Raw genomic sequence first — 12,554 nt, 5'->3', positions numbered from 1 at the left:
GGGAATGGGGGGTTGCTGCTATATTGAACGAGGCAAAGCAAGCAGAAAGAGCCAGAGAGCTCAGGGCAGCTACACCTCTTTTTCTGCTATTGCAAGCATTTTAGCCTGCTTTTTATTTTTTCTCCCTCCCTTCCTCCATTGCGACACGAGGCTGCCAACACAAAGGGAGAACCTGAAACTGCTCGCCTTGAGGCCTGGGAGGGGAGGAAATAGCAGTTTATATTCCCAGATTAACAGGAGGCCAAGGGTACAGAGGGGCAAGGGCAGATAGCTGCTGGGGGTGGAGTGGCATGACAGAGGGAGGGAGGGATGCAGCAGAGTTAAGGAGGAACAGTGGGTTAACTAGTCGTGGGAGAATGTACAGTCAAAAGTCAAGAATCTGTTATAATAGATCAGTATAACTTTGTCTGGGGAGTCCTGCTTGAAGTTATGAAACTGGGGATAACCAAAGTCAATCTTTAAACACTTGCAATTAAAGCCACACACAAATACAGAGCTCAGTTCCTTGTGTGACATTGAACAATTCCCCATGTCAAACAAAACTCAATACCACACCTCATTACTCTACACACAGTATTTGAAGAGCTGGCTCCGTTTGTGAACCTTCTCTTCCCCGTGTCAGCAGCTTCCTTAAAAAATTGTATCAGGGATCTGGCAACCATTTTAAACTTTAAAAAGAGGTTTTAACTGTGTTTTGTACAACTGCTGCAAAGCAAACGTTTCTCTTTCATTATGTGATGTTAAATAGTGTTTCAGTAGATGTGCTGTACTAGCTGTCACCGCAGCTAGGTGGTTCAAATTTGACAGGTAGTGTTGTTATATATTATGAAAGTCATCATCTATGGCAGGAAATTTGAAAGAGTTTTAGAAAATATATGAATGAATCTCTTGAAAACTCATCTTACTGGAACTCTGATACAGAAAATTACCCACTAGTGTCATAATGCTGTTACACTTCCTTTATTTTTACTCTTCAGTTCTCAGTTGTGTAAACATCCTACTACTAATCTGTCATCACAAAACGGGACTTTTTAAAATGTCTTATCTGCTGTTAGTTCATAGGAAATGCCAGACCATGACTGTGCTGGGACATTTTGAGCTTTTGGTCAGCGTTCCGGGAGCTGCTGTGGAAGTTTTTCAGATTTAAATATGCAGAGATACTGTCTTAAACCCCTCCAGCGGAAAGTTATGGTCTTATTCTGTCTTCCTCTTGCTCTTCCCCCGTGACTTTCAGCGACCGGAGTCTTTCATCGGTCTTGTTGTTTCCCCTCTGGCAGCCAGAGCTGCCTATATTAGGAAACGCGGCCGAGCAACTGTGTTTCACGCCGGTGTCAGGGAGCAAGGGTGAACCCGCGGGCTGTGCGGCGATCCAGCCGTGTCCGCCCGCCGGCAGCGGAGCAGCGTGCGGTCCGAGCTGCGGCAGCGCCGTGCGGCACTCCGGGCCTCGCCTGCCCCACGCCGGGCTCCAAGGGCCTGGGCCGCTGCCAGCGCCGCCCCTCCGGCCGCTCCCCTTCCCGGCTGCCCGCCAGCCCCACGCCCCCGGGATGGAAATCCCCTCACGGAAGTACACTCGGGTTTCCCCTGGGCGGAGGAAAGTACCTAAAGGTCCCGGCTGACGGCAGGGCCTCTCTCCCCCGCAACACGGCGGTATCGGCCGGGGGGCAGCGCGGCTTCGGCCGAGGGCCCGGACAGCCCCGCGGAGCCGCTCCCGTCCCGGCCCCGCAGAGGGCGCTCGCTGGCGCGGGAAGGCGGGGCTGAGCCGCCCCGTCAGGCGGTGCCTACGCCCGGCGCCCGCCGGGAGCTCCGGGGCAGCCGCAGCCGGAGTTTCCCAGGCGGGCGGTGCCGGCGGGGCCCCTGTCCCCCCGCGCCCTGCCGGGCACCGCATATAGGCCGGGCCTTGCTGGGGCCGCTGCGGGGGCCGCTCGGAGGCCGTGAGTACGGGCAGGGGTGCGGGCGGGAGGGAGGGACTCGGCCGGGCCCTGCCGGGAGGGCGCTGCGGTCAGGGGCCGGGGGGCTCCTGTGCTCTGTGCCCCGTGAGGCAGCGCCGGCGCGGGCTGAAGGGGCCGTGCGGGCTGAAGGGGCTGTGCGGTCCCAGACGCTGAAGGGCAGCACGGCAGCGCCGCTGGAGCTCTCTGGGGAAGCGGGGCTCGGGCCCGCGGGAGGAGGGGAGCAGACGGCGAGGCCCGGCCGGGCGGCGGGGCACTGCGGGGAAGGTGGGTATGTGGGGCTGTCGCTGCCGGGCTTGGGGTCGCTCAGGCCTCTCCAGGCGGGTTCTGCTGCTCAGGCTCCGTGGCCTTAGCTCAGGGGGCTGTTTGTGCAGTGCTGTGTCATTATGACTGAGTCTTTCCTGGAAAAACTTAAAAAAACTCCATGCTCCAGACCAGACTGCTAATTATATAATTTTATACGTATTTATAGCTACATATATAGAAACCCTTTGAACTTTGGGTTTGCTCTTACGGAATTTTTTGTGAAGTTCAGTTTTGCTGCTGTTTTATGCTTCCAAATATAATTGGATTTACCTAAATAAGACATTTCATTGCTCTTTACGTTGGTGTTGTAGAACTGGTTCTTCATTGTTTGAGAATCTGCAAGCTTAAACCAATTTAAATGGATGCAATTTCTTTAGTACAGGATCTTACCTTTAGTTATTGAGCTTGTGATCAAGTAGCCTGATTAATCCATCTTCCAAAAAAGTTCTGCATGTGTGTTAAACAGTTTTGCATATATATCAATAACAGGGTAATTAGGTGTTTGCAATCTACTCCATATTTCTGTATCTAAAGTTGACTTCCTGAAACCTTCTAGTTGGCATTAGACAGGCTGAGAAACTTGGGGCTGTTCGGCCTGGAGAAGGTTGCATGGAGACCTCATAGCAACCTGCCAGTGTCTGAAGGGGGTCTGCAGGGAAGCCAGAGAGGGACTCTTCATCAGGAGCTGTAGTGACAGGACAAGGAGTAATGGGTACAAACTGAAATAGAGGAAATTTACGTTAGATATCAGGAATTCTTTCCTGTGAGGGTGGTGAGACACTGTAACAGGTTGCCCAGGGAGGTTGTGGATGCCCCATTTGTGTAGCAATGCTCGCAGACACCTTGGATATGGCTCTGAGAACCTGGTCTAGTGGAAGGCATCCCTGCCCATGGCAGAGGGTTTGGGACCAGAGGATAGGTCCCTCTTTAAGGTCCCTTCCAACCCTTAGCATTCTGTGATTACAAAAGAGCTTATGTTGTTTCAATTTGTGTAGTTGCTGTTTGCATAGATATTGCATGTGCCTCACCTGGTGTATTTTGAAACACTCCTGTTTTTCTTCCTTACAGGTTTTGTTCTGCCCCACAAAATTGAATTACCAAAACTACAGATACTTAAAATTTCTTCTTGAGAACAGTCAGTATCAATATGGAGGCGTAGGCACCTTAAAAGGGACTTCAGTCTTAACTCTGGGAGGTAGTTCTGTGCAGAAATAAAGAAACTAAGGCATCTAATACTTACTTTAAAATCTGAGAGTTCTGTTTGCTTCTGTATGTCATAAACATGGCATACAGAAAATATTTAATTCAACAGTATAAGGCATCAGAATGTCTCCACACAAGGCAATTAATTTATGTTAAATTTGATAACTCTGTACTTGTAACTAAGGCACCAGGTTAAAACTGAAATGCTCTGTTGATTTGGTGCTGACTTGTAGACAAGCCTGAGGCTATCCCAGGTTTTTTAATAGAGTTCATCCTTCCCTGAGACATATTGTATAGGATTTCTTTCTCTAATAGCTGAATATTCTATACATGTGAAGTTGAGTATAAACTAACTTCTTTAGTCTTGCACTTGTTACAACAATATGCAGAAGTTGAGAAGTTTTTTTTGGAGTCCAGTAGTAGCAAATATACAAGATCAGTTTGGTGATGTCAGTTCAGGGTCTCTATTTTTTGTGTGCCCTTTGAACTTGATAAACCCTTTTTTTCAGCCTCCTAGTGAGGTTTTGCAAACTAAAATCTTGGTGTGTGTATAAGCTACAGATGCATTGGCTGTCTAGGGTGAATTCTTATTCTTAAATCACTTAACGTATATTCTGGATAAGAACAATGTTGTTTTAGTTGTCCCCCAGTTTAGTTTCTTTATTTACAAAGGATTTTGGTAAACCATTTGAAGTTTTTCCTCTTTAGATCCCACCTCCACAAGCCTGGCAAATTGGTACTGCTCTCCCAGATACACAGAAAAAGTAAAGCATGTGATGCTTATATGATTCAAGGGAAATTCCTTTTCAACATGCTTTCTTCAAAGTTAAAATGGGATGGGGCAGCTTTTGCACTGAAAGCAGTTGCTAAATGAAGCTGCAAGAACTTCCCAAATGTTTCAAGGATGTTAAATCATGAGGTCAGTTCTATTTCTATGCACATTTGAAGTTACACTTTGCTTTTGTACAGGCGGGGGTTATTCCAAATGGCCTTTAATGCACACAACTACCTCCCAGAGGAAGACTTGTCCCATTTTTTCCAAAATAGTCCATTATGAACATAGTGGAAGATAGCCCTTTCTTGGCTAGCATCATGAGGCACAGTGCTCTGTGTGGTGAACTGAAGTATGACCTGTCCTGTGAACTCTACAGAATGTCGACGTTCTCTACGTTCCCCATGAACACGCCGGTGTCGGAGCGGAGCCTTGCCCGGGCTGGGTTTTATTACACGGGTGTGCAGGATAAAGTTCAGTGCTTCAGTTGTGGCTTAACATTGGATAACTGGCAACCAGGAGATAATGCTATCGAAAAACATAAGCAGCTGTATCCTAGCTGCAGTTTTGTTCAGAATATGCTTTCAGCTAACAACCTTGGACTGTCGTCTCGTTCTGCCTTTTCACCCTCAGTTGCAAACACTCTCTCACCATCTCTACATTCCATGGCACATTCTCCAAGTTTAGAACAGGTTGGGTATTTCAGTGGCTCTTTCTCCAGTTTTCCTCAAGACCCAGTAACTACTAGGGCAGTTGACGACGTTCCATTCTTGAGCCCTAAACTTCACAATCCTTCTATGAAGACGGAAAAGGCTAGGCTAGGCACATTTCACTCGTGGCCACTGACGTTTCTCTCACCCTCTGATCTGGCAAAGGCTGGACTTTATTACTTAGGGACGGCAGACAAAGTTGCTTGTTTTACCTGTGGTGGTCAGCTGTGTAATTGGGAACCAAAAGACAATGCTGTGTCAGAGCATCGGAGACACTATCCCAACTGCCCTTTTGTGGAGAACCTTATCCGAGACCAGCAGAGTTTTAACGTTTCAAATGTGTGCATGCAAACCCATGAAGCACGTGTTAAAACATTCATAAATTGGCCAACAAGAATTCCAGTTCAGCCTGAACAGCTTGCACATGCTGGCTTTTACTATGTAGGTAAGAAACCCAGACTTTCTGGTTTTATTCATACTGCTATGGCAGCATTTACTTTCAAATAAGTTGTGTCAATGTTTGCTAGATACTTTGCCTTGTTTTTTTAAGGTCGCAATGATGATGTGAAGTGTTTTTGCTGTGATGGTGGGTTAAGGTGCTGGGAATCCGGAGATGATCCATGGATTGAGCATGCAAAGTGGTTTCCAAGGTAACTTGCAAAATCTTTGTCATAATTTGTTAATATTCCTAAATGTTCTAATTTTGGTGGATTTGTACCATGCTTAATAGTTTTGTTTAACTTCACCGTATTTGAATTTAACTTCACTGTTTAATTTGGATGTATTCCATGTGTGTGTAAAAGCTCTGAAGTGCTTAGGTGGGTGTAATTAAACATTTCATCATTAACCATGGCGTATAATACATTCCACTTCATAATTAAAAGCTGTGGGCATCCCCAGATCACTAACAGCAAGTGAGACTGCATTGTTAATGAGCATACTTCTCTCTAAGAGAAGCAGTCAGAAAGCTGACTGAGGAGATCAGAGGCTGCTGAGAAATGAAGAGGAAGGAATGTTTAACTCAGTTGGTTCTAGTTTTGAGCCCATGCTGAATGCTCTTGGACCAGTTCTTCTGCTTGTGAGGTTTCGTTTCCTACACATGGAAAGGCTTGTGAAGAAGGCTTTATTGGCTGTTTAGTATGTCTCTACTGGGAAAACGACAGAAATAACTTTTTAATGCCACCTATAATTAAATGGCAATTTCAGACCTAATTGCTCTCTATGCCTGTGGAAATCACCACCTACATTAATTACAGAAATACCTGCATTTAATTTCAGGAAAACTAATAATAGTTCTCTTGGTAGATCTCCAACCAGGCTTTCATGGGCAATTTCTCAGTTGGACTGTATGATGTAGGGTTAAATGACACTGTTGTTTCTTACTGTGTTAAGCCTGTCAGTAAATGTACATAAGAGATAAAACTATGTTAGTGAAGCATATCTGACTTTGATAATGGTGTTAAATTTTGTTAAATTCTTTTGAAAGATTTGAGTAGAAGATGAGAATGGTGAGATGCAAGACAGAAACAGTTTATCACTGCACCTTGTGGTGATGCTGACACAGTGTCATTTCTCATGACATGCCATTTTGATTATGAGTGGTAGCAGGGCATAAAGCTGCTGCATTTATATACATAAGCCATATACTGACAGCTGGATATCATGGAAAAACTTTATCAAAGTGTCACCAGACTCTAGGCTGCATCAAGCTTCCAATTAAATGTATTCTTTCTTTTCTAAAGGAAGAGAAATGTATTTAAGCTACGCTGCATTTAAACTTCTTCATTCTTCTGTGGGGTTTTTTTTTTCCCATTTGACAAATATAAAATGTGATTTGATACACTTCTGTCAATGTTTCAGGTGTGAGTATCTGCTTCGTGTAAAAGGAAGAGAGTTTGTAAATCAAATTCAGGCCAGATTCCCCCATCTCCTTGAACAGGTAAACTTTCCCTGTCCTGTAACTTTGGTTTTCCCATGTTGAACAATGCTATGTTCTCTTTGTAAGTTCAGTCCATTCTTCCTCCCTCATTTCTGCATATATTTCTCCTGGGTTTCTAACATTGTAAACTCTCTTCATGATCACATAAAAGAAAGTAGTGCTGAACCATGGCTAGTCTTGGACTAGTCGAGTTTAATCTCTGCAGATTACTTACGGAAAGTTGTATGAGGCAGTGAGCTCCTTTATGTGAGCAGAGGGAAATTCTGATTATACAAGTGTGACTGAATAGTGGAGATCAGTAATTGTTATTTCAGAAATCAGTCACGGACAGCGTGAATTACTTCTATTCATAGTTGTTATGGCAAGAGTAACCAAACTCTCTTTACATGGAAGTGTTCAGCACCAGCATTATGTTGATTATACAGTGGCACAAATTTGTAGACTTGTGTAAATGCAGGTGAAATATTTAATGGGTAGAAATCTTAGCATGGTTGGTGATAGACAGTGTGTTAGAAAGGTAAATAGAGGGAAGAGCTATACTTTGGTACCAACGTAGTTCTCTTGTGTTCCACAGCTCTTGTCAACCTCTGATCCGCCTGTAGATGAAAACCTTGATCCTCCAAGTATGTATATTAAAGCATCTTTTAAAACTTCCTCAACATTTTGTAAACTTAATGATTGCTAAGCAAGTTAGCTTTAGATAGCCAATTCTTAGATTTGTTTCCTAAAAGTTAGGTCATTTTGATGTTGTGTGGACAAACTCCAAGGAGACACTTGTAAGAGATTTTGTTTTTCATTATCCTTATTTTCATGCTAGCAGTTCATAATGAAATTTTTATGTTTGAATGCTTGGTTGCTGTTTTTGTGGTTTTTTGTTTCAGGGCTGGGTTAAGTAAAACAAGTATTGAGCTTGGTGGAATAGTTGCTGCAGGGTGTCATGACTATGCAGTTATGCAATTTTGTCCCTAGGCACATAGCTAGGTAAACGCTCAGGTGGAGCAGCAGCAGTTAAGGAAGAAGGTGGGACAAGCCAATACAGGGAAGTCTTTCAAGGCTGGACTCTAGTTGTGGTGGAAAAACCCACTTGCCCTCTGGGAGGAGTTCATGCTGTCCTGGTCCCTGCTGACTGAGGACAATGAGGCAGAATCCCACATGTCTGGTGTTTACTAAACTGAATGCAAAATACAGATCAAGAGCTGGAATAGAGCTGGAATTGTTTGTACTATAAACTCTGACTTCCCTCCCCCACCCCTGGCACCTCCCCAGTACATTTTTCAAGGCTGGAGTTAGAAATAACTAAGTATATAAAAAGCTGCTAAAACACAATGGAATTCTCAGTGGTTTCTCTGGATTAACCTAGGTTTTAACAAAGGCCTGACATAGATTGATGTTTATCTTGGATTCAATCCATAACTAAATGATGGGGTTCCATTTTTAAAACTACATTAAAAAATTCTATTTAACAGTTGAAACTTTTTTATTGTTAGGTGTAGGTAATGTTGATGTGTCTGACCTCTGGGGTTGTGTGGCTATTTTATTCTTTATATTATACACAAAGATTTCCATTTTTGATCAGTTATTCGTTTTGAACCTGGAGAGAGCCATGCAGAAGATGCAATCATGATGAACACGCCTGTGGTTAAAGCTGCCTTGGAGATGGGATTCAGTAGAAGGCTAATAAAGCAAACAGTGCAAAGTAAAATCTTGGCCACTGGAGAAAACTACAAGACTGTTAATGATCTTGTGTCTGATCTACTCACTGCTGAAGATGAGAAGATTGAAGAAGAGAAAGAAAAACAGTTGGAAGAAGTGGCATCAGGTACGCTTCTAGCATAAATAAAAGTGACATCGGAAGTTGATAGCAATATGTATAGTTCTTATTTTTATTCATTAAGTGATGTAGTTTAATTGCTGTTAGGATCAGCTTCTCTAAAAGCATTATCAGGATATCTGTATGGAACAAGCAGTCTGGGAATTGTTTCATTCCGTTTTAGGAGGATGGTTTGTAGCAGAGGGCAAGGGTTCAATATCACCTCTTCTTTCCATAGCCATTTTTTTTTCATTTGTGTGCCTTTATATTGCTGTTAGTAATACACCTGGTACACTCCACTAATTTTTATCCAGCTCTGTACGCTCTTTAAGCTGCTTGAATCAGTAAGCCACCATACCCACCTCCTAGAGGGAGCCATACATTTCTACAAATTCACAAATTCACATGCTCTAAGATGGCCAAAGATGTGCTTTTCTGTCTGACTCAGCCCATGTATGTCAGCAACTTAAGTGTTTATTTGATGTATCTTTAACATTTCCTGTTGCTTCAATGCCATATAAGTTTTGAAGCCTAAAGAAGTCATTCTGAATTTGAGTCTGTGAAGCATAGTGAAACTTCTCAATTATAAATTGCATTAAGGCTGCTTCTTTCCTAGTTGCATTTCTGTCAAAAAAACATAGATGGATTCCACATTAAATCCTACTGGAAGTTTTTTTGTTCTTGGTTGTGGTAGAGTATCAAGTAAGTCTCCAGGGTCTGGTTGTGCTGTACTTCTGGTTTTCTTGTATGTAGTTGTGTTGGACACTTCTAAGAAGAGCTTTCTTTTATCTACAGATATGACATCCTAGCACTGGCAAAAGTTAACCTCTTGCATATCGATAAATTAGCATTGCTGTTACATAGAGGTTTTTTTCTCTGCAATTGTCCAGAGAATGTAATCCTAGTGTGGAGTTAGACAAGATTGCCTCTGATCATTTACTGTAGAGATGGGAGCAGGAAGTGTCCTTGGTGAAAAGGCTTTGGTTCAGAAGCTGCTTGTATGTGGTTTCCTTAAGTCTGTTTGTTATGTGAATACTACTAAAACTTGCTCATGTGTAATAAGCAAACATTTCAACTAGAGTTTAAGAATGTATCAATTATTGTTAAACAGAAGTGCAACTTGCAGTAGTGTGGTCCTAATTCTCTTCCCTAATTCCCCCTTACGTTTCAGATGATTTGTCCTTAATCCGGAAGAATCGAATGGCTTTATTCCAACGTTTAACATGTGTACTCCCAGTCCTTGGGAGTTTACTGTCAGCTAAAGTGATAACAGAACTTGAGCATGATGTTATTAAGCAGAAGACTCAGACAGCACTGCAGGCAAGGGAACTGATAGATACAATTTTAGTGAAAGGAAATGAAGCAGCCAGCATCTTCAGGAACTGTCTACGAGATTGTGACCCTGTTCTCTACAAAGATTTATTTGGTATGTCTGTCTGGTTTCCTTTTGTTTTTAAAGGATATCCTTTTATAGAAGTCTAACCAGTGGTCTCATAGCCATCAAAAGAAAAAGAAAAAAAGCAGATGCATTTTGAATAGAGATTAGTCAAATGATAAGGATTTTTTTTTCTTTTATTCCAGTGGAGAAGAACGTAAAGTATGTTCCCACAGAAGATGTTTCAGGTACCTAAAATTCTACCTTCTTGTCTTAAAAGTTAGTGTGGGACAAGTAGCTAATATAAAAAAGAAAATTACATTGGTTAAGAAGTAGTAGGTTTTGTGTTTTACCTTCTCCCTAATTCTGCTTTAGTAAGATAGACTGATAAAGTTAACCAAAAGTGAAGTGCATGTGCATACTTGCAAGCAAGTGTATCAGTCATAAGCTGTACCCTGTGCCTTACATGTGCTTTTGCACACCATAGGATGCAGAGCTTTCTAGAGTTCTTCAAGCACATGCTGGACTTGATCCTGATACAAGCTGTCATTCAAGTGCTTGGTAAAGACTGGAGAATAACTAGTTGGCTAGCATTTCAGAGCAGGTATCATCTCTGCTTTTCCAGAGTGGATTATAGGTGTCCTGAGATCTAGCTTGACCAACAGCTGTGTAGATAAAAACTTGTCAGGTATGATTGAGTTTGCTCTGGTCCTGTAGTTTAATCTGCTAATAGACTGCAGAAAAGTATACAAGCCTGGACATAGCTCACTTCCACCTGTCAGGCTGTGTTCTGTGTTTCTGCTATCCAAGCAAGAAAAGTACAGCATTTACTAAAATGTAAACAGTGGTTGGCTTCCAACCCCTGGGCTGTCCGTCATCTCACAGAACTGGGAAGTACAGACTAGTTCCTTGCATGTCACTTTCTGAGCTCTGAAAAACATTTACTGGCATTCATATTTAGTGAATACAGGTAGGGAAATAAAGGGTGAAATGGGGCATGGCTGTACTCTAAATATATTTTGATATATTATATACATATATATTCATGCTGACAAAAATTAACTGGTTTTTCCAGGTTTACCTATGGAAGAGCAATTAAGAAGATTGCAAGAGGAAAGAACATGTAAAGTTTGTATGGACAGAGAAGTTTCTATTGTTTTTATTCCATGTGGTCACTTAGTGGTGTGCAAAGAATGTGCACCATCCCTTCGGAAATGCCCTATTTGCAGGGGGACAATAAAGGGTACAGTCCGGACATTTCTTTCATAAAGAGGGAGATTTACAAAATGTCTTTGTTCCTGTCATCCTCCAAATGCTGAAGCTTAAGCCAACAGTACCTTAAAAATGGAAAATCACGGTACAGAAGAGGATTAATTAACTAGCTAACAAAGTTTTGTAAAAGTGTATCATCATTATGATGTATGTATGATTATGTATATCAAGGCCTTTGGTGCCAAAGACTCTCTTTGTTTATAAAACTAACTCAATATTAAGGTGAGATTTTTCTGGTGTTTCTTTCTGAATAGGGAAAGTAGTTTCACTAGTGGCACTTTGAATAAAATAAGTTTTTGGTTAAGTTCCTAAAATGAAACTTGGCATAATTCTTCTCATGAGTCTCCTCCATGTGGATGTGAGGAAATATATTAAGATGGCTGTTATTTATAGTTAATTAATTTCAGTTACTTCTGTTTTGGCTTTCTTCTCAACTTCAGGAGAAAAGAGGCTAACTTGCAGGAACAGCAGGACATTTAAAGTTTTTTCATGTCTTGTTACTTGTGTAATGTATATTAACTAACAGTTTTTATGAAGACTAAATTAAAATATTTCTACTTCTCAAACTTGGATGTGTTTACTCTGTTGCTATTGTTGACTTTTCTCTGTAGACTGCAGTGACTAGAATGTTGTCTTTTCCTGATGAAAGTTTGGGATTTTTTGCCTGCAAAAGTACAATAAAAGTTACTTCTATTTTTCTTTCATTTTTGAACAGGGAAGTGAACTTCTATGTTTGGTGATTTCCTCTTTATTTAAAAACAAACAGTAGCTCCCCAAAACCCCAACAGCATCTGATACTTCCTTCTGAATTGATTTTTGAAAGGATAGAAATCCTGGTCCTCATGACCTTAAAGGTGAGACAGAAGTGAAACACTGTGTTTGTGCTAGGGATTAAATGTAAAATCTGCTTTTCTGTGTTTGGAAATTTATAGGGATTGTGCAGTTGAATATTAGGATCTCCAGGTGCCTCTGAAGTCTTGGGTCTTACAAGATGGTACTTTGGGAGCTCCTATTCCCTTCCTGGTTGACTCTACCCTTTTCAGCTTTCTATACCCAGACTTGCATGGTGCATACCTACAAAGATGTGTTCATAGGTAGTTTGGAAGGATTTAATGTCAAACAGGATCATGGCATCAGGGCCTGCAGTGGTGGTCAGTTTGTGTGGCTCTAATTTAAATTGTCAGTCATCTTCACTCCCCAGTTGCCCACACTTATCACCTG

At 42.1% G+C, this 12,554-nt stretch overlaps 1 protein-coding gene across 2 annotated transcripts; it reads left to right on the top strand.

Moving 5' to 3' along the window:
- Positions 1-1,786: 1,786 nt before the first annotated feature.
- On the top strand, positions 1,787-11,899 carry BIRC2 (baculoviral IAP repeat containing 2). Of its 2 annotated transcripts, none has more exons than XM_085064352.1 (9): positions 1,787-1,931; positions 3,321-5,382; positions 5,488-5,587; positions 6,798-6,876; positions 7,451-7,499; positions 8,474-8,695; positions 9,858-10,112; positions 10,268-10,309; positions 11,137-11,899. In XM_085064352.1, exons 2-9 carry the CDS (start codon positions 4,509-4,511, stop codon positions 11,328-11,330), a joined length of 1,815 nt encoding a protein of 604 aa, XP_084920478.1. In that variant the 5' UTR covers positions 1,787-1,931; positions 3,321-4,508; the 3' UTR covers positions 11,331-11,899. The 2 variants fall into 2 exon arrangements, with proteins under 2 accessions (XP_084920478.1, XP_084920469.1); XM_085064343.1 differs by having other exon boundaries at positions 8,453-8,695.
- The last annotated feature ends 655 nt before the right edge of the window (positions 11,900-12,554 follow it).

Source organism: Lichenostomus cassidix, chromosome 1 (genome assembly GCF_008360975.1).
Source record: "Lichenostomus cassidix isolate B80296 chromosome 1, HeHo_3.0, whole genome shotgun sequence".
Lineage (NCBI taxonomy): Eukaryota > Metazoa > Chordata > Aves > Passeriformes > Meliphagidae > Lichenostomus > Lichenostomus cassidix.
This window is presented reverse-complemented; position numbering and strand designations above follow the sequence as displayed.